This window comes from Anser cygnoides, chromosome 7 (assembly GCF_040182565.1).
Source record: "Anser cygnoides isolate HZ-2024a breed goose chromosome 7, Taihu_goose_T2T_genome, whole genome shotgun sequence".
Lineage (NCBI taxonomy): Eukaryota > Metazoa > Chordata > Aves > Anseriformes > Anatidae > Anser > Anser cygnoides.
This window is the reverse complement of record NC_089879.1, coordinates 28725382-28747759: the sequence shown is the minus strand read 5'-3', so window position 1 is coordinate 28747759 and position 22378 is coordinate 28725382. Positions and strand designations below refer to the sequence as shown.

General features: G+C 41.8%; 3 protein-coding genes across 10 annotated transcripts in view; 1 reads left to right on the top strand and 2 right to left on the bottom strand.

Moving 5' to 3' along the window:
* Nucleotides 1–811, bottom strand: part of FAM13C (family with sequence similarity 13 member C) — a 132130-nt gene extending 131319 nt beyond the window's left edge. The window contains exon 1 of one of the 2 annotated variants that reach the window (XM_048069367.2): nt 682–811. The gene's annotated coding sequence lies outside the window, so the exon portion shown is untranslated. Of the gene's footprint in view, nt 1–435; nt 573–681 lie in introns of those variants that run through there. The other variant, XM_048069365.2, reaches the window with a different exon arrangement.
* SLC16A9 (solute carrier family 16 member 9) lies at nt 751–21083 on the bottom strand. 7 transcript variants are annotated; one of them, XM_067000518.1, is made up of 8 exons: nt 20972–21083; nt 20191–20248; nt 16780–16848; nt 14935–15163; nt 5676–5819; nt 4673–4768; nt 1949–2857; nt 751–1647 (listed from the first exon to the last, which is right to left on the bottom strand). In XM_067000518.1, the coding sequence occupies exons 4-8, from the start codon at nt 15128–15130 to the stop codon at nt 1469–1471; spliced, it is 1524 nt and encodes a 507-aa protein (XP_066856619.1). In that variant the 5' UTR covers nt 15131–15163; nt 16780–16848; nt 20191–20248; nt 20972–21083; the 3' UTR covers nt 751–1468. The 7 variants fall into 7 exon arrangements, with proteins under 7 accessions (XP_066856619.1, XP_066856620.1, XP_066856622.1 ...); XM_067000519.1 differs by having other exon boundaries at nt 20927–21047; XM_067000521.1 differs by lacking the exon at nt 20191–20248 and having other exon boundaries at nt 20972–21074.
* Nucleotides 20602–21444, top strand: LOC136791255 (proline-rich protein HaeIII subfamily 1-like). Its single transcript, XM_067000620.1, has one exon. The coding sequence runs from the start codon at nt 20602–20604 to the stop codon at nt 21442–21444; it is 843 nt and encodes a 280-aa protein (XP_066856721.1).
* The last annotated feature ends 934 nt before the right edge of the window (nt 21445–22378 follow it).

Genomic DNA, 22378 nt, shown 5'->3' with positions numbered 1-22378 from the left:
AACTTCCACCTCATATAAGGTTTCCCAATGCGTTCCAGTAAGGTTCAATCCTAGAGTAAGAAGCCAAAGCTCACAGGATGTGCCACCAGTGGACAGGAGATTCCTGTGACTACAGTGCAAGAGCAACCAGACACATCTTCAGTGTGGGAGTAGCAGCGAAGCAACAGCTACTGCCCAGGGCCTGCAGGGCAGTGCAGACCTAGCTGAGCTATCCTGCCTTGTATCACCTGCCTTGCTCAGGAAAGACTTCAACCTCACGCAGCATCCCCCAGTCATGCCAACCTCGGGCCTCAGGCTAAACACAAGGGAAAAAACAACACAGGCACAGAGCTGGACTGCAGCTAGGGAGTTTCTGGGCAGTAGCTTCAGGAGCTCACTCAGAGCCTGTTTGGTGTTCAAGTGTCCCAACTCTCACCATCTCAGCTTGTCCCTTACCTCTTCTGTTATCACTTCCCCATGCTTTTTCTTGATCCCTTTTACTCCCTTCTCTCCTTGCTAAATCAAAAAAATAATGAAGAATATATTGTTATCACGTTTTACCTTTTTCAATCAAACCCAGTTTAAAGCTCTATGACTAAGCACAAGGTCTCCGCAGCAGGTTCAACCAACTAAACCGGAGCTGTGCAACGGGAGATGCACCCGGTACTGCCAGACTGCAGCAACTTGCTTAGAACCACTCACCTGCAGGCTTCTGTGAGCGTATCTCCAACTCCAATCTAAAGACGTTCAACTTGCATAACCGAGTCAGCATTTCTTTACGTGGTTTCAACAATCATATTTATTCCTTGGTTTAAAAGATTTTGGTTCAACAGTGTTATAAACAGACTTCACAAAATGTGCAATATTTATAAACAGTTCTTAGTTGCAGTGGTAGTAAGAATCTTTACTTCCATCATGACGTTCAGTTATGCAACACAAGGTTGGTTTTGTTCTCCCTCTTCTTCCCCTCCCCAATTGGCACTTCATCGTAAATTAGAGAAACTTTAAAAAGTCCAAAAAATTAATCTAAACACGATGTTATAAGCACCTTGCCACAGCATTACATTCTCATAAGGCAAATCAATGTTTTGTAAAGTCTGATTGTGCAACTTGGAGACCTATAGAAGGTGACAGAAACGCCAGCCTTCTTGGACAAGAAACAGGCCTTCATTTTTGCTTCAAAGTCTTCACCCCTCCACACCACCCAACCCTTATAAAAAACAGTACAGCTGATAATACAGCAGAATATACCCATTACAGGCGAAAGGAAATTACAGTAGACAAAGGCTGAAAATACAGTGCATAGTAGACAAAATAAGACTGTTCTTAAAAAAGAAAAAAGAAAAAACAGAAAAAAAAACTGAACAGCAACCAGCAATGGAATTTTTCTAGTGGATGAGGATTTTTGGACTTCATAAATAAGTGGAAAATTACTAAAATACTTTGCTCTGTAATATAAAAAAAGCATGAAGTGTTTTCCAGTTGTCACCTAAGCACTAGATGCAACTTTGTAGGAGTAAGTATTTGGAGGCAGCTTTGAGCTCTGATTGGTACAGGCATTCCAGCAGGGTAGTGCTGCCAACAGCAGAAGAAATCCTCCCAGTAAAACACAAAAGCCACTGAAGTAGAATGCAGTGTCATACTCTTGTGTCCAATCGTAAAACCAACCTGAGGGTGAAAATAAAAGAGCATCAATGCGGAGTTAAATTGAACACAGCACCCTAATTTAGAAAAGCATCATTAAATAAAGGGGCCAAAATCTAATACACACTTTGACCACTTACACATGAAAATGTGCTTTTCATCAAAGATGAAAACAGAACAAAATCAGATTGCCCAGCTCAAGAGAAACAGGATTTAATTTTTAAGATTTTGACTTCATCTTTTCATTGTAATTAATACCAACTAGAATTAATTTGCCTGTGGGCAGTTCTTTCTGTTAATTTTAAATTATCTAATTTGACCTTACCTACAATTGGTGGTCCGAGGCTATTCCCAAGTCCAGCAAAGAACATCAATATCCCATACGCATGAGTCAGTTTCTCTATTCCCACAGTCTTCGTTGTTACATACGGAAAAATTGACCAGTTCCCAGTCAGAAAACCCAAAATCCCAGAAAGCATTGCTAGTGTAAGGTAACTTTTGGCAAATGGAATTGCAAACAAGGCCACTCCTGTCATTAGTAAGGTGATTACATATAGATATAAAGTGTTAATCCACTTAAAATCTGCCAGTATTCCTAAAATAAGTTTGCCAACTGCAGTCATAATGCCTATAATGGAAATAAGGGGCATATGATAGTCTTCTTCATCAATGTTTGCACTTCTTGCTACATCTTCCATGAGCAGGGAAGGAGGAAATCCACCAATATCAAAGAGCAAGATGGCAACAAAGAGAGCTGAAAATACTTTGTTCTTAAAAAGAACAATGGTTTCCTCCCAGTAGTTCAAATAGAGCTGCCACTTTCTTTTGGCAAGTTGCTTGCAGAAGTTTGTCTGTTCCACAACTTTCTTTTTATAAGTGTCTTTCTCATTTACATTTATTGAGCTTAATACATTCTTATTTAAAATGTTGTCTTGTTTGTAATCAGGCACATTGTTCGCACATTTCTCGTCAATACAGCCCTTTTCAAGGATGCTTATGTTTTCTTCAACAGTCTTTTCTTTTTCATGGTAAACAAAACATTGGTCTGGGACTTTGTCTACACATGTTTTTTCTGGTGAAGGGGAATCTGATAACTCCAATGGTCTCATTAGGCTGCCACACGCTAATATATTTAGAGACAGTGCACCAACTATTAGCAAACAACCATCCAGTCCATACAGGTCAATAAGCTCTCTTTGCAATGCTGCATATATAAAGAGTCCAACACTTGAGCCTATAAAATGAAAATAAGATTGGTTTAAACTGAAGAGCTGAGAACTTCATTCACTAATAACAATTTGCCACATTTCAGCAACTACAAAACACAGTCCCAGGAATGCTAAGTCATTAGTGCTCCTCTTCCCAATTTAACAAACTGGTGTTATCACCTTTGTGAGAATGCACAACCGTCTTTATTGAGTATGCCCAAAATGAAAGCTTTTCAAAATACCTGAACAATTTGTAATGATTAACACTAGCAGACATTTCAGAAACAAGTAGGATAAATATTCTGTCTGACAAAAAACATCATAAACAATTAAGCCATTCTTCTGCCATGCACATACATACATATACTCCTTCAGGTACCATTTTGAGTTAGTACAGTTAGAATTTCATCCGAGATTATTTTCCGCTTTCTCCTCACTGCTGCCACCTTCCTCCTCCAAGGCAAGAACAGACCAGTGGTTCATCAAGAGCCCTCCTACAAACAGCAAGTGACTGTTTGATCTTTAGGGAGCGTGGTTCACATTTTACAAGTGAATTTACTCCAAAGGCATTTTTGAAGCCTTGCAGGGGCTCAAAATGCAAACACGCATTTGAAAAATTTGGCTATTCAGAAGAAAATATTGAAAGGTACGCAATTACTATGGGTACAAGAATTTTATGCAATCCTACCAACGTAAAGAAAAAGCTCTTGGCTGAAGCGAGCATAGATCTATTGTAATCAATGGATCTCCACTCACAATCTTTAATTTGAAATGATTTTCTGAAGACTGTCCCTAGGTTTTATTAAAGCAATTCATACACTTCAGCGCTAAAAACACAACAAAAACTTGTGAAGTTCAGACTTGTTTTATCCCCAAGGTACTAAAATCAACTAAGACTCAATATGATCAGGCCTTACTGCAGACCACTTGTAAACCCAATAAAAGCCAATGAAAACAATTCCAAGGGACACTTCTGTAGAGGTTCCTCTTCAATATGTTGGTGTGGATCAGGCATTAATATCTTGCAACACTGACCACATTGATCAAGCTTCTCTCTAATAACAGCTACATGAGAAAAGGGATCAGAGGAGAGACACTGTACAACACAGAAAGCCAGGTGTGGAACATTGTGTTTCTGTATCTATTCTGACTTTGTTCATTAAGTTATCAGTTCCTTTTGGTATAAAGGACAACACCACACAACCTAAACACCCAGAGAGAGAATGAGAAAGGCTGTCCAGCATCCCTCAAAGAATTTCCCCTGTATTATCAAAGGCTCGTTCCCCTAGGATCCCTGTAACATGCACGGACAAAGTTGGGATGACCTTTTGGAAGGTTTCAGACATTATTCTCCTTTTATATTGGAAAGTAAGAAAAAAAAAAAAAAAAAGGAAGAACGAAAAAAAAAAAAGCCCAAACTTCAATTACTCCTTAACAGACAGAGCTTTGTGAGATTACGGTAACCCAGCATTTACATCCTGTATCTCCAGACTCTCTCTTACCTGTGATCTTGTATAAGTACAAAGAGAGAGAAGAGAGCTCTACAGAAAGGTTCCCCTGGCATTACTCATGGCATACAGCCCAAGCTACTTACGATCTGCTTTCGTTTTGGTGAACCCCCTTTTCTCATCATTATGGATAACTCGCACCATACACCTATAAACGTAGTTACTATGTTGTCTGAAGCCTGCTGTTACATGATCATTGCTCATGTTTTGACTTGAGAAGTACTTTTGGAAGTAACAGAAAAATATAATCTTCTGTTTTACTATTGCCAGAGTAATGGTAACTGTATTAGCGCTGAAAAGTTAGATAGAGGGAATGACAATTAAAAATCATACCTGTTGAAATCAGACCAAGTGCAAGGCCTCTGCGTTTGTCAAAATACTGGCAAGTGATGGTAACTGTTGCAGTATACAAAAGGCCACATCCAAGCCCTGGAGAAAGATTTGGGAATAAAGCATGCAGCATACTCTGGGAAATGAATGTCCCCATTTACTCCCCATATGATACAGCGGCGTACCCCAGACAGAGTTAGATCTGGCTCAGCACTGGTCACACTGACAGAGACATTAGGCTGCCTGCACTGTCCCACCCTTCTCTCCCCACAGCCAGTCCCATTTCCCAAATCTGCATGGAGTTGGCTTGGTTTGAGGATTTCACCAGCTCAGGTTCTGTGCTATGTGGAAGCGGTTAAATGGCTTTCAGTCCTGGGGCTGGCCCTGGCAAACAGTGCAGCTTCGTCTGCGTGGCACTGTGCCCAAGCCAGCACACCCTGCTGGGTCTTGCTGGCCAGCAAGGCGCCTGGATTCTTGACACAGTTAATCTGCAATTTGATAAACCACCCACAGCAGCCCTCTGCAGCAGAGAGGTAGGTCACCCCCTGCCAGGAGAACAGCACTTTCATGCTTAATACCTGAGCATATTAGGTTCAATCCAGTTATGTGGAGAACACCATTCCTTAATTATCTCTAATTTACCAAATTTGAACGAGTACATGACAAAATTCCTGAAGAGATTTTATTCCTTTAAGATTAGCACTTCCTGCCCACTGAAGAACTGCTTGAGTCTATCCCTTAGGTAAAACCTGAGTCTTTCCACCTCTAACAATTGCATCAACAGAGGACAAATTGTTTTCGAATTCTGACAAACAGTACTGCTTTTGTCATTTACTACATGGCAACAGGCTGCCTGTGTGACCCTTCCCCAAATCAAAATACTCCTTGCTAACTGAAGTCCCAGACTACAGCTGCCTATGTGAATCAGCTTCCTCTTCCAGATTTGTAAAGCAAGACTAAGAACAATAAAGAATAAGTGTCTATATAAAAGGGAGCTCTTTCTTACCAACAACAATCCCATATGAAAGGTACAGGAAGTATATGTTAGGTGCAAAACTACTCATCATAAGGCCACCAGCCACCATAAAGCCACTGAAGATTGCTACTGGTCTTGCTCCGAAAGATGATACGCATATGCTGCAGACAGGACCTAGAGAAAAAGCAGGAAAAACATTCGTTGTAAATAGCAGCAACAGCAAGAACTTAAAAAACAAAACAAAACAAAAAACAACAACTACAAAAAACCTCAGACTGTGGAAATGTTTTGTGTAATACTTATTTAAATATATAATTAAATATCAATCAAGAGTACTCATTTTTACATGATTTTTAAAAAGATAGGTTATGAAAACATAAATGATCAAGCCTGCAAATACTTTGCTCAAGGAGAAACTGAAAAAAAGAACATGAAATTGTACCAGGGTGGGGAGGAAGAGAGAGAGCAAAACATTATTTAAACACAGGATGATACATATACATACTTAGCCTGTAACACTGTGACCACAAACCTAAGGACTTGACAAAGGTTCTGAAAAGTGTTTTCATCTGTAGGTACCAAAAAAACTAGACCTTCAGCCAAGCCTTAGTCAAGTTGATTTTTTTTTTTCCATAGAGACTAAAAACTGCATTTCAGAAAAGACAGTATTGGTAGTCATCTTGATATAAGATGAAATTTATAAAAGTGAGATGGAAAATAATGTCTTCTGATCATAATCACAGTAACAATGCCACCTGGTGCTTAGATAGAGGAAATATCTGCTGACATGCCAGATAAAGACAAACGGTACTCTTCCCTGATTTTCTGGGGAATTAAATACTTCCCAGTTAGCATTTTATTAAATAACTGCTTATTTCCCTATATCGGTTTTTACTGTACAACTACGGAAAATAAAAGGTATTTATTGAGAATATCCAAAGCAATATTTAAAAAGTTTGGAAGAGGTTTCTCCCTCTCTTTATTCCCCAATATTTCTTGGTTGGTTAGTTTTTCAAAACAAGAACGAAGTGCAGGAAATGTTCATATCCTGCTTGTACTGAATCAGTTCTTCCCTCACAGAAGTTGTAGAATAAGCACTTAATTTTCTGTTGTGTGACCTGGAATATGCCTTTTAGTCTGAAGTAGCATGCAAGCTTGGTGTTCTGCATAAATAAGTAACCAGGAAAGGACTTGGCTTGCAAAAGACAAATTGTCTTCTGAAACCCCTCAGTTCCAACCATTCATAAGTAGACTTGACTATTAGTCCCACAATCCTACATGTGGCAGCCATTAAATTATAAATTAGATATATGCACAAATGACATTACTTATAGAACAAAACAAAAAAAATCCCTCACCACCTTTGTATTGCATTCACACTGAGGTAAAGGCACTCCATGATCAATCGCTACAATCTGCAAAAGGAGTAGTTTAGGAGTCTGCCATTTGTTCAGGTTGGCCCTCCCTGACTCATGCGAAACTCTGGTTCCTGGCAAATGGGAGCTGAGCTGAGAGACGATATAAGGTGAACAAAAACAGTTGGAGCTGATGACGGTGCTTGCCTAGGTTTACAGACAGAAGCTAGCAGCTGGGAATGTAGACAAGGTGTTTGGGTGGTTACCAGCCATGGGACAAGCAGTTCTGGCAGGCAGAAGCACAGATTTGCTAACAGGTGAAACAATCCTCAGATAGAAGGCAGGTCAGAACTTCTGCCCTGTGTGAGAGTTGTTTAGGGAACTTGAAGAGAGTTTCAGTCAGGGCTTATCCAGACAAAGAGTCGAGAGTTGAAGAAGAAACAAGAAAGCATTCTGGGGAAGCTGGGTTTATAAGGACTTTGGAAATGATGAAAAAGGAAGATGTAAGCACTCGCTGCTTCTCAAAACCAGCATGCTGTGGGAATGAAAACTGGCCAGAATAACTTGGGCAGAGTAACTTGCCGAGAACAAAAGCTGAGAGCATTAGATTGATGCTGGTTCTCAGAATTAGTAGAACTGGCAGATTAAGATAGGTACGTTTCTTAAAACTGCAGGATTTAAAAATAAACAAAGGATTGAATCTGTATTACGTACTGAAAACCTTCTACACCAAAAGAACATTAGGTGGTGATAACATAACTCAATTAAGCAGAGGAATTTGCACTCTTTTCTACTCTTTATTTCTTACTCCCTGCCCTGCTAAAACAAACAGTATCTGTATTGTGACACATTCTTTGAGAAGCTCTCCGCCCAGCCTGCGGTGGTGGTGCTGATAGGGATTGCACTGGTGGCTATCAGAAAATCTGAGGTAAAGCAGGACCTCCTGGCTTCCAGCCAGAGGAAGGGAGACACAGAGCTGAGCAACACATCTGCATACCCTGACAAGGGCTCTTTCCTCTGGAACACCATCAAAGGTAACCCTGACAGGGTCCAAGGAGACATTCTTCCAGCTTCTCCCCATTACGAAAAATAATCCCAAAAAGAGAATAGAAAGTACGAAGAGATCTTTTTGGTCTGACATGGAAAACAACCTGCACAGAACTAAAGAACCTGCTCCAGTAAACTCAGAATTAATGCATCATCTCACACAGCAAGAGATTTGGCATCTCAGCAATGGCACTCCTTATCAGAAGGAGCCCCAGAGTAACTATTGAAACAGTTATTATATGTCCCCAGGACAAGAAGAAAAACAGCTCCGTCTTCCCATCCACACTAGGCCCTACTCTCACACTCCCCTCATCATACTGTTAGAAAATAAGTCACAAAAGAACCCCCCCATGACAGCCAGTATCTTTGTTTCATTTTCCTGCCTCTCCACATTCTTTCTATTTCCCAAAGAGCTGGCACTGCTTTCAACAGGCGCAGTACCTTTGGTTATTACCATGGTATTTGCACAGGAGTTTACTGTACACAAACATGTAATTCTCTAGAAAGTAATTCAAGCACAATGGGCTAAAAGCAGTTAAATCTGGTCAAACATTCAACTTTCCCAGAGTGGGACTGCAACTTGCTCTGTGAACTCCTGCCCTGTGGATTTTGTTCAAAGTGGATGCTCGTATTCTCAAGAATGTGAGTCAATGTACAATCAGATGCAAACAGCTTTTCAGGCAGCAGAAGGGTTTTTATTTAGTCAACTATTTCAGAAAGATCCTTCCACTGATAATGCATTTCCCACCATAACTTAAACAGAAAATAGACTCCCAATGGCAATCCTCAATAGGAAGCACAGAAAATGGCTTTTAAGCCAGCATTTCTTCAGTTTGCTAAGCAACTCCAGGAGTTAGCACTGGTACTAGAATAGTATTTGAAGACAATGCTAAATATTTACCTCTTTGACATATAAAATCCCTGGGGCTTTTTTTCTTCTAAATGATGCATCTTAAAAACTAGACCAAAGTCTATCAGAAAAGAAACCAGCCCAGTTTATCAGAATGGCAGCTAACTCTAGGAGGAAAACTGAATTGCTCTGAAAGACTTTGAAGGCAGCACAAGGACAGCCAGTGCTCTTCTGCACGCAACCTGTCAAGGCTCAGCAGCCTGATAATTGTATTTTATGCAGGCGAGTGGTCCAGAAGCCCCCTGGACAAAACCAGGAGTAGCAGCAGAACAGACAGGCTCTTACAATATATCTTCAGGTAGAAAGATCAAAGAGAGAGAACTCCTGGGAGGAATCAATTGTACATTGATATTTTCATTAAGATTTTATGAATAGATAAAAGACTTTAACCTCAGTAACACCCAGATATGACGCTGAGTCCTTTGTAAGATGTGAAAACAAGCCATCTACTGCTGACACAAGAACTTTATGACTGCCATCATTTTCTGACCTCTACAGACACAATCCTTCCAAAGCAGATGCTTCAGTCTGCAGCTTCACTACAGAGTTGTTTTCTTTTACAGGCATCAAGAGCTAACATACTCTTCCTCGATCTTCTTACATGGAGAGAAAAAAATCTGGAAGCAAATACTCTCCTTCCCCACTCTATCTAGGGTCCTCACTCCTTCACCTCACACACACACATAACCTTTTCCTAAACAAATAATACTGGACAACAGTTCTTTTTCTTATCACCTGCATCAATGTGACCCACCCTACTCGTTGGTATCTGTCCTAGCCCATTGAAATGGTAGAGTAGAAGCAATGCTCACAAACTGTAAGTAAAATCCATTGGACATAACAAAAGAATATTTTTACATATTAAAAGCATTGCTAAAACTTGTTCATAATACATGCAATATCCTCCAAGTGTTTGTATAAGAATCAAAAAAAACCTTTCACACCAGACAGGAGCCCCCTTCTACCTCATCGGAAAGATTGCTCCTTTGTGACAAAATTATTAAATGAACTGAGCTCCTCTTTCGAGGAATCTGGGAAACATTTCCACTCCCTCCAAACTACATACAGCTTCTGTAGTTTTGAGTGGGAGCTATCTACGTGCAAGATTTTTGTCCCAAAGTCTGCAGATGCTGCAAAGGTCTTTTACACAGTTGTACAAATATTGACTAGAAACACAAAACTAAGCTTTTTTTTGACATTTAACACGGAATACCTCAGGCCAGCAGAAACACCCCATTAATTTATCAAGACATCTTTCAAGAAAATCTCGCCTTTGTTCTTTCTCCATTAATAAAGGCAAGTGGGAATGGGACACACATTGTTGGTGTCTCCTGCAATGCCAAATACTGTGAAATCAGCTTACTATAAACAGCTGTGGTGCCAATTACAGGCGCCAAGGTCTTTGTCTGTTTTGCTTTTAACAAGTATAACATGGCTCTAATTTAATTTCAGGCTCCAAATGCATGTAAAATTAAGAACACTTGGTGCAGGAGAAACAAGCTATCTTCAAGAACATAATAAATAGTGTCCTCTGGCCTGTTTTACCAGGGAAAACATGCTAAGCTCTTTTAAGTTCTTCCTACATAACAAGCCCTACATCATCCCTGGAGCCATCTCCCATATCTACTACAGCCTGATCAGTGCTATGATAGCTAATATTGTAGATGAGGTCTCACCACTGCCCTGCATAACAACACTGCTGCTTTTCTTTCTTTTATAGGCACATTCCTTTCAATACATGGTAAGGTCACATCACAGAAAGTGATGATGACTCAAGTCACCCTGCAAGGAATCAGGTCCCTGTCCCATCCCTTTCTCCAGCCAGGGGCTGAACACAGGCTTTAGCCACACTGTCTGTACTACAAGAGGACAGAAATCGAACACCAGGCTAGCAGGGAGTTCATCTCAATAAACAGGGTGCTGTACTAGGTTTCTATGTCTTGGTCTAAGTTTAGCTCTCACAGAAGTCAGAAGTAAACACTGTAGAAAGGATACCAATAGAGCAAATGTGAAAGGACTCACCAGCATCTACTATTTTTAAAATGTTTAAGATTATGTTTACAGAGGGAAGGGGAGAAGACACACAAATGTTTTTTGCTGCCAGCTGGCATATAATGACATATAAGGACATATTCCTCTTTTCAGTGACATTACAGTATAGATCTAGAAAAGCCACTGGACCTACCTTCCACTGTTACAGACACCATCTAATGTGTTTTTCAGTGCTATCAATGAGAAAAATCTCCCTTAAGAAAACAGACATTAACTTATTGCCTGTATGCATGTTGCTGTAAACCTACCACAATGCCATTCTTTTTCCAGTCTGGCACCCACAGCTTCACAAAGGTGATGTTAAGGTGGATCAGGCTTACAGAAGAGCCTTAAGGGTAATTAACAGAGTAAAAGACTGTTGCATCGATGACAAATGGACTGCATCAAGGTGTAGGCTTAAAAGAAAACTTACAAGTAATTTGATTGCAGTCTCCAGACACACACCACACTTACTCAGGGACACTTCAAATATACCACTTAAAGATAAACTTGTTCTTCAGCTGAAAATTAAAACCAAGCAACTTCTATCATAAGATTACATACTTTTAAGGAGGCAATTAACTACCAAGTAAAGTTGTAAGAGATGAAGAATGCACTAACCAAACACTTTCTAATTCAAATGAGAATTACAATCTTTTCTTCATGCAACTTGTATCACTTTAAAAGTATCAATATTTGAAAATATGTCTGCAAATAACTAGATCGGTGCTTGAAAATAAAAATAAAGGAGAAGGAAAGGAACGAGAAATAGCGGAAGTTAGGAACAGTAAGAGGCAAAGGGACTACTGAAAGGCTTTGAGGTAAAGCTGTCCTGTTACTAGCATTCACACAAGCAATTCTGTCAATGAAATCAGCTTGCTTGGGGAGATTGTTAAATTACTAAATTGTAGATTGCACCTTTTCACATACATGAAAACATGCTAATTTAGAAAAAAAATCAATTAGCCTGAGCATCCACTTAATATCATAGGCTACAACACAGAATGGTCCCATCTGGCCTGCAATACTAAACATGCAATAGCCGAAATGAGAACACAAACAAGTTCTCCTTTTCCATATTCATGAAAAGGGTCTAACTTTGCAGCGTGTTATACCAATATTTTTGCACTAAAAACACATGTTCTTGACACTAGTGACTATGTCTGAAAAAAAACTTGCTACGAAAACTGCATGAAAAACAATCTGTAAGAGACTGAATGTTCCACAAGCAAGGCTGAAAATGCTCCCTGTACCAATTCAGAAGGCTGATCTACTGCAGCCCTTTGAATTTTAACACACTAAATGATCAAGACATTTGTAGAAATAAAAAGAATTAAATAACCGTATATTTTTATGTGCTCTCTAGTAGTAACTGCTGATCCTAAAAGAACTGCTCTTCAATAAAAACACGTGTAGAGAACTGTAGTCGTTCAGGTCACTTTTAACACAACATGAAAGCATTTTGATGAGCTTCTTAGTGACTGCCACTAATGCATCCTTCTTGCACTGCATGGGAAGAGAAACAGATCTCCCACAGAGAGGGAATAGAAGATATGATATCAGTAGTCCATTCCTTTGCAAGTTAACCATTCTTCTCCCCATTCTCACAGACACATATTAAAGAGCATCAATTCCATTCTTTTAGTCCTTGCTAAACTTCCTCCATGAAGTCCTTATTTGCAATAAACAGCTTCTACTACCAGAGCTAAAAATTACTCCCTCAAGACGAAAGATTTCATGAGAAAGCAATAGGATTTTTCCATTATTTCCTGCTATGTACGACCACATCAACTAGTAAATATAATTACTGTGTTTATATCAGTCCCACAGCGTTAACTTTTAAATATTACTACGTAAAGGGTATTGGGGGAATTTTCCGGAAGTACAGAAGTATACCAGCAGGACACAAAATTGTAAATTGTCAAAAGCATTCTAGTTTTCAGAAAAGGTTATAATACTTACACTGTCCCTCCAGCAAGATTACTTCAAGTAGAGTTATCATTAAGATCAGATCCCACCTTGCCAAGAGAGGGGAATCTTCCATTTAAGATAGAGTAGGGAACATATATTTTGTTTTCAGTCAACTCTGATTACATCAATGCAATTAAAAGGCCCTGTCTGTACTTTTCTTTGAATTAACATTGCAAATTACTAAGCTCTCAAACCCCAAACTGAAAGAATTAAATCACGCTGACAGTGTTCCTCCAATCCCCTGTCAAAATTTCAAGCAATTTGATCATTCCATACCAAAGTGAATTACAACAGCATCTTTTATTTGCATCATTCAGTCACAGAAGTTTCCATTTGCTATAAAGTACAATACTGAGAGAGGCAAGGCAGAGAGAACTCAGAAATCTGGAAACCAGCATTGTGTTGACATATGAGGAAAGGGACTGAGGCTGTTGTTATGAGAATGAGCCAGAGACTTCTGGTCTCCAGAGAAAAAGTTTTTTCTTCACCCTTTCTCTTGCAATCCCCTTCTGCCTAGTTTTTCTAAAGTAACTATCTTGTTTAGACTTTTTTCCCCCCACTTCATTCTCTCACTCAAGTTTATTTAGGCTTTAATTCTTTTACAATGGGAGTTAAGGCACTTAAAGCATGAAAACAGAAACGTATGATAGAAGATCAGTCTACAGACCTTAGCCCACTTACACCCTATGACTGAATATAGTCTTCTTGTGGTTAATGATTCACCTGCCTTTGCCCATTTCTATTCTGCCTAGTGATATAAATCCCCAACACGAAAGTGGCACCGGTATTTGGCCTTTTATAGAGTCCTACAAAGCAGTGGCCTTTATTCAGTTCCGTACCATGATGTGAACATCAACTCTCTCTAAAGGAGAGATTTCCTCAGAATCCTCAACCAAATTTTGAAGTTACTTAATTGCTTTTGCCCACAGCAATTTCTCTGCTGACAGGCAATTTTTGTCCAGATTCAGCAAAAAGATAATAGTTCCCATGGCAAATCTTTGAAAAGCAGAAGTTAGTGACGCTACCCAGTAAAATACCCGTGGCTCAATATTAAAACAATAACAGCAAAATGGACCTATGGACTTTCACAGTGTTTAATTTTCCTGCTGTTCCTCTTCATCAAGTGACAATGTCTTACTAAAGAAAAGCTTTCAGTAAAGTTGTTTTGTTTAATGCCACCGTTATCCATAACTTTACAGGCTTCAAAAGCAGTTCTCTTCCCCTGAAACAAACAGTGAAAAACAACCCTCACCCACCCTAACTGGTGGTTTTGTTTCCAGGGCTGAAGAATGAGTAACTGGTTTATTAACTGACTTTTTTTTTTTCTCCCCACAGAATCACAGAATGGCCACGGCTGGAAGAGACCTCTGAAGATCATCTAGTCCAGCCCCCTGCCAAGCAGGATCACCCTGAGCACGTTGCGCAGGATGGCATCTAGGTGGGTTTTGAATATCTCCAGAGAGGGAAACTCCACAACCTCTCTTGGCAACCCGTTCCAGTACTGTCACCCTCACAGTAAAGAAGTGACCTCTCACATCCAGCCAGAACTTCCTGCCTGGAGCACTTGAGCCACTTCAGAATAGGAATTTGCTCTGTTTTTAAAGATACTAATATAAATGTTAGTTAAAGTCTCATTAAATTAAAAAAAAAAATCCCATCAACAAAATTACCATTCAGCTTTTCAGACACGGTTTGGTATTTCCAAGTTATTAAAATACATTTATTTTGAATTTTCTGAGGTTAATATTTTTATTGTTCTTTTACCATTATGCTGTGGTTTATGTACAGTGGAAGTGGAACTATAAATGCAATGTTCTTACCTATCTTGACCTAAACCAAAAACGCACTGTCCCTCATTCTCTTTCATCATTTGCAGCTGTCTTTAATATTATTCCAAAAGTACACACAGATGAAAGCATCTATTAGAAAGGAATCGTATCATTTTCAGATAAATACTGTATCTATCTATACTTACTGGCAAGCAATCCGATTCCATTTGCTAGTGATCCAACCCAAGCAGTCTTGCCTTTCCCTTCTCCAAAAGCATCCAGCCATTCTAAATACAAGACTCCAACAGCCAGTGGTGATCCGTAACACAAGAACTGAGTAAAGAAGGAAACGACAACAATCACCCAACCCCAGCCACCATCGGGTGGTTTCCGAAACACCATCTTGTCAGATGAGCGTAGATGTACAGATGAACCCTGTGCAAACAAAAAACAGACAGACAGAACAGGGCATTAGAAATGTGACTGACCTAGGTCTGCTAATACAAGTGAGCTGTACAAGTGAGACACTGCCAAGCAACCTTCAAGAAATATCTAAAATGCAGCATGCAGCAACAAAGATCAGTTACCATTTGGTACTTCTACCTTTTCAGCTTCACGCATTATTCTTGCACTATGACGTATGTCATACAAACATCAGCACTGTATTACAGAAAGGGGGGAGATTTCATTTTCTGAGTGTTAAGTAGGCTTATGTGAAGACCTACGACATCAGTATATGGCACAGTTCAACAAGAGAAGCACTTGGCCACCAGCTGCGCCACCATCCTGAGCAAAGTGTAATATAGGCTCAAAGGACAAGAAAAACTACAAGTATAAAACAACCCCAATAAACAATCCAGGTCTGAAAAAAAAATCAGAAGTATAAAAATATTGGTTCAAGGTCCAAAAACAACAACAAAACCTCTACTTAATTCTGATTCCATTTTCAAGCATAGTACTATGCATTTTCACAATGTATTTGCAACCAGACAGCACACTCTGGGAGGGGCAGGCTAAGAAGACGACTACTGACATTCTGGATGCAGTAACAGTTCAGAACTTCCCTGTGTTGACCAGGTGACATGTAGAGGAGTGATGCCTCCAGAAACACTTTGAACATGTTAGTAAGTAAATAAAGTGAGTTCTAAAACTGTATACTGGTCTGGCTTGTATGGCAAGACATGACAGTATTAAACATGCATACAAAAATCTCTTACAAGCTGTTACAGTGTCTGCCCTCTGCACAGTTTTCACATATCACCCCCTTCACCAAACTGGCACTCACTTCTTCAGCTCCATAAATACTATCTACTCTGCTGCATGGCAAGATCCATCATCGGTTCATCTACAACTTTAAATAACCGACTGTCCTCACCTTCTCAAGAGTAATTTCTGAATGTAGAGACTGGCACCTCTAACTTTTAGCGAAGAATTCAGAAGTTCCCAGGCTAAGCTACTTTGGAGTTTGGATGGCTCCAAAGATACGTGAGTTCCCTTGCATGAAACTAACCTGCCCTCCCTCTCTTTAGGGAGCAATCTGCTGAACTGATGATCACAAAACCCATGTTCTGTTCCTGGCTCCCTAACTAACCAGATGTGTGATTTTCAACTATTTTATTTTCTTTACCCTGTAAGACAGATAAGATCTTACCCAGTTTTCTCATTAAATGTTCTCAAGGACCATTTGCACACTGCAGAGTGTGCATTAAGACTGCTGCAGTAACAGTTCTGCTCTGGGAGACCCCAGGAAATAAAGCAGAAAAATAAACGTCTTGCTGCCTGTTTGTGACAAGCAGGGAGCTCTTCAACTTTTCAGTGGAAAGGAAAAAAATGACTGCTTTATGAAAGCAACTGTATAAACGAGAAGATAATAACAGAACTTCAATTCAAGCTGCCCATACTCCACACAAGCGGTTTTTAAGAACTTGCATGGAAAACTTACAAAAAAGCTGCGGTATAATTTTTTGAGGAATAATGACTATAGAAAAATGAAAAAGGACAGTTCTAGTTCCTAGATACACTTAAGTGTTACACTGAGGGTAGATACTTACGGATGACGACACACCACGAGGGGTGGGACCTCAGCCCCCTACAAATGTAGCTTCAGGTGGCAACTCTACCTGCAGAAAAAGAGCAGCAAAGCAAGTTTTCAGCCAAAGTATCACTACAACAGTAAAAACAACATCTTTTCAGAGGAACTTCAGAAGTATTCATGTTATCAAATTATCTCAGTGGAGAAATACTGATCCTCCCTCAATGATCAAAAGCTGACAGCAGCCTTGAGCACCAAAATAACAAAAACATAGCTTCCTAACATGAAATAAATTTTGATGTTCTAGGTACTTTGGGGAAAGATTTATAGTTTTAACATACAGACAGTCCTTCAAGATACAGTATTCCAGGTACAAATGTTCCAAAGTTTTCTTTCAGTTATAAATCTGGGTTTTGATTTACTTCTTCAAATGTCTGGCAATTGTCCCTTGATTACATTAGGTGCCAGGGTGACAGCTGACAGATATCACGACATACCTTAAGGCATCAAAGTATTAAAAAGCTGCTTATAGGTACTTTCCTACAAAAATAACCCTTACAATTATACAAAAGAGGGGATCATGAGCGGATCCTTCATCTCTAAACAAGATATTTAGACTGTACATATATAGTCACCAAAAGAGCGGGCATATGCACCTCTCCTTGCACTAAATGCGTATCACTTGGCTTGTTTTGCCCCTGACTGAAGTAAGAGTGGTAGAAATAAATAACAGCTTAAGAAAAGACAGTTTCACTGAGATAAAACAAGGACATTTTCAGAAAGCCACTAAAATAACAGAATACAGTGAATAATCCCAACTTCTATTTGTTTAAAAAGTAATCTTTAGAAGACAAATACATGCTAGCTGTTATATTGATTTCCATTATATTGACACTCTAAAATTTGGTACAGACATAACCCTTGATTCAGTTCTGCTACTCTAAACATTCAGTGGGGAAGGGAGGGCAGGGCAGGTGATGAAAAAAAGTTTTCGTAGCCTGAGGTCATGTAGTCTTTTCTAATAGACTTAAAAAAACCATCTGGATCAGTTCCTCATCTGCTGCAAGTCTACATAGCTTCACTGACTTTAACAGAGCTCTGTCAAGTTATGGCAGCAAAAGAGCTGACCTTCTACATCCTGAAGCCTCCTATTTTGCACAGAAGTTATCTTTCACAACTTTTAGCTAAAATAACAGATTTTTAGATGGCAAAAATAACTCTATTTTCTAAACACTTCAAGCCATTTACAGACTGTAACTGTCAAGCACAAAGTAAAAATCACCATAGCTTCCCCCACACAAATCGTCCTTGAAGTGAAAAAATGATCTATCAAGTAATTTTTATGAGCCACCATAACCTGGCTTTTCTTTCCTGCTCTTGCAGACTGCCCCATTAGCTCACATTGCTGTGTGCCTACTACCTAAAACAAGGTGTATTTTCTAACATTCCCCAAAGCATGAAGTCCTCCTGAAGACAGCACGCGAGCTGAGAGCCCTGTGTGAGGAGCCCATTCCCTGGAGCCCTCTGCTATGGTACACTGTTAAAGGTATCCCAGTCAAGCAAGTGGTTACTGTGGCTGTGGACATCAATGCACTTTTTATTGCTACATTATTTAATACTTCCCTGCAGATAACAAGTTGCAGTACAAAAACTTAAAAGGATGAACAAGAGCTGGCAGTGGGAACTAAACCATCGCTACTCCTAGCACTGCCTGGACGTGCATCTAGTCTGCGCATCTACCTGGGAGGGATCCAAAGTGCCTCTCACTATTGTCTGTCTCTGGCTGAAAGGAGGACAAACATCATCAAAAATAAGGAAGCAGAAGCGCATACAGAAGAGAGCTCAATGGACAAGGAAGACTTGTGTGATCCTGGAAAGAGACAAACAACTGTGGATTTAAGATTTACGTGGGAATCATTTCACAAATCTTAACTGTTCACAAAACCTAAGGATGTTGTTTTGGACTCCAGGAAACCTAGGCACTTCAAAAATAGAAAAATGGCGAAATAAAGCATAACGAATTAAACAGTAAGTTGAAGCTTGGTTAGAAAAAGCTTTTCAATGAGTTGTACTCACAGCGAATAAGAATCAGAGGAAGAGAGCTGTCTGATGAAAGCCTCTACCAACAACAAGGAAAAAAAAAGAAAACCCTAGAGAACTGAACAACAACAGTTTTAACACAGAAACATGGTGGTGTCATGCTGTAACCACTTTCTTTTATATAATCAGCTTTATCAAAACACCAAGCTCTTTTTCTATAAATGTTAAAATTTAGCTTAAAGATGACAGATGAGCACACACACATACGAAAATAAAAAAAAAAAAAAAGAATTGGCTTAGAGAACACAATTATGACCGAAACATTAGCCCTCAGCACAGAAACTTGTATTAATCTGTGGCAAAGGGAATCTTGAGAAAGACAGTAGCAAAACGATTGTTTTCAGTTTGTTATTTGTGCAACTGGAGCCTCGTTAAGTATGCTGGTTTCTGTGAGCAGCACATGGCTGCAAAGAAAGCTAATGTCAGCAGAATCACTGGGTGATTAACAGCTCTTCCAGTTTTGCAAGGCACTGCTACAAATTAAGACAGTACCAGGCAGAATGGTAACATCTCTCATTTTAAAATGCATTAGATTTCACGTAGATTTGTGTTTATTCTTCAATCAACATTCTCACAATTATCATCTGAAGTTTGTGCTACACTTAATTTGCCAGTAATACCTAGGGTGTCAGAGCAGCAGCAGCACATTACAGTTACCCCAACGCATTCATGCCAAGACCCTCTGCACATCTGCACACATACAGATGTGACAACACGTATAGGCACTGTGTTAAATGCACTGAAAAAGACACATCTATACTTTGATGATGTCGGACTTAAACTGATGTTCTAACAATAGCAGCTCCCCACGTTTAAATATTTGTCTTTAAGTACTTCTACACTGAATACACATTTCCCTCTCAGTTATCAGCATTCAGGTCTACAAATTTCTCACGTTCCTCTACTTTTCCTTTTGTAGCTTACATAGGAGGCTCATCAACATAAGCATTTCCTTCCGTTTCTGCCTGATAAGAAAAGCAGCATGGAGTTTAAAACAAAATACTAGCACAAAACTTCCTGAAAACATAACAACTTCTTCCCATTGCACAAAATAAGTTCGCATAAAGAAGCATCAATCAAGGCAGCACATAAACCAGCCAGCTTTGTATAAATCTGTCAGCTCAGCAGAACCAGTCCTACCTGTTTTCAGAGCCTCACTGCCCCAGAGGGATGGAAAACCCCCCTGCAAGCATAACTGGCTGTCAGAGGCTAGCACGCATCTATACAGACAGATGGAAGCCAGCGTTGCTATAAGCCACCAGCCAACTAGTTCAGCAGAAGAGAACTCCTATGCAAAGGTGAGTGCACAGCACACCTTACGCATCACAACCTGCAAGGGCTCCACTTGGCGTCCGCTCTCTCCACCCGTCTGCGCCCTCAGCCAGGTCCTGTGCGGGACAGATGCGCTTTTATGGCCCCGGCTCGCCTTGCCCCTTCCCACGCCCCCGGAGGCCAGCCCGCTGCCCTGCTCCACAGGGCCAAGTCCCACACGACGCCTCCTGCCCCAGACCTGCTTTGGCAACGGCCGCTCGTCTGCACAGTGAGGTGACAAGCGACATCCTCGGGCACGCTCCCCTTGCCAGCACCCAAGGCCATGCAAACAGGGCGAGGGGCTGCCCTCCAAGACACCAAGGGGAGCCCGCGATGGGCTGACGGGCATCAGTGAGGTGCACACACGGGCACCTGCCACAGACACCGCTGGGTGCCCACAGCGGAGGCTGATGGCTGCCCACAGGGGATGATGCCACCGGGCACCCACTTGACCGTCGATGGGCGCTCTCAGCAGGCACCAACGCGTCGGTGGGCACCTGTGATGGCCGCCGGGGGCCCCCGAGGGCGAGGAGCGTGCCCGAAGGGGCTCGGCCCCCTCACGCCCGTGCGCCGCAGGGCGCCCCGCGGAGCCCCCTCAGAGCCTCCGGCCTGCCGACGCCCGGGGCCGGGCCGCCCTCAGCGGCGCCTCCCGCCGGCCCCGGGGGCCCCTGGCTGCCGGCGGCCGCAGCCCCCTCCGCGGCCACGAGGCGGCCCCGGCCGCCCCCCCTCAGGGCCGGGCCGCCCCCGCTGCTCACCCGCTGCTCGCCCGGGGCCCCCGAGGCGGCGCCGTCCCCGGTTACCTGCACGCCGCGGCGGCGGGGAGGCGGCGGGGGCCGGCGGGCGGGAGCCGCCCCCGGAGAGCCGGGGCAACCCCGCATCCCCGGCGCGGCGGGGCGGGGCGGGACGCGGCCGGTGCCGGCACGAACCGGTTGTAGCCCGGCGGGAGGAGGAGCCGCCGGGGGCTGCCCCGGCCCGAGGCCCGGCCCCGGCCCCGCTGCTGCCGCCCCCGGCTCGGCTCGGCCCCGCGCCCTCCTCCTCCTCGTCCCCCGCCGCTGTTTTATATTCGCGTGCCCGCGGCTTCTCGCGGCGTACCTCGGCCGCGCTGACCGCAGGGCCCGGGCGGCCTCGCCTCAGGCGCAGCCCCAGTGTGCGGGGCCGGGCCCGGCTCCTACCGAAGCGGGCAGGAACCCCCCGCGCCTCACGGCCCCCCGGGCCCTGCCCCAGTCACAGGAGCTGCAGGTGGCAAGGCAAACGTGCCCCCAGTGCTTGCTGAAAGGCTGAAGCTACTCGAAGCATTTACAGCCGTGCAGTGCTCTAAGCTGCAGCCCATGCAGGGCATTAATCCCCCTCTCAGAGCTGCAGTCCAGCCTTACGCCTCCGTGCACCATTTATAAAGGCTCATTAACTTCAGGTGTCTCTTAAAGTGCCTAAATGTCCCCCAGTGTTCAAAAAAATAATAAGACTACTTGCTACTAGAAGGATTGACAGATGTACAATATAAACTCGATACCCACTTCTGTCTCTTCTGAGACAGCTGTAGGGAGAAGGCCTCAGCTGGCATGTGGTTCAAACGGGGTATCTCACCTCAGAAAGGATAGCCAACTGGGGAACAAAAAAAAAAAAAAAGGAAAAAAAACTATCCGGGTCTAGAAAACTGGTTGAGGTAGGAAAACAACTAACTAGGGTTTAACCTAGAGAGAAGACAGAGAAGAAACACAATAACACTCTTCCAAAAAACATATCAGAAGTTACTGCAAAGAAAAAGGAATATTTTTTATGCATTTAACCAAAAGTGGTTAATGGTCCTTAAATCCACTGAAGGATTTTGCATTAATTATTAGGAAAAGCAAGGCTAGTTGGATACAGGAAGAAACTTCTTTGGGAGAGCACAGCATTTCGAGAACATGCACATTTTGGGTTGCCTACACCAGAAGTGACTGAAGACAGCTGCCCAGCCAGCACACAGTCTCCATTTACTTCAGTCATTCCTTGGGCTCCATGACACAAGCTGAAATGGAAAGGCTAGCTGAAATCTTAGTACAGACACACAAAAGACAGCTGGAAAATAACAGTTCTGAAACAGCCATTCAAGATGTGTAGTTTCCTACACATAATACAAAAGTAATAACTATGATAAAACCCTTTTTCCATACAAGTGTACAAAGCCTCCAGTTCCCATTACAGCACTTGGCAGAAGTGTTTTGCTT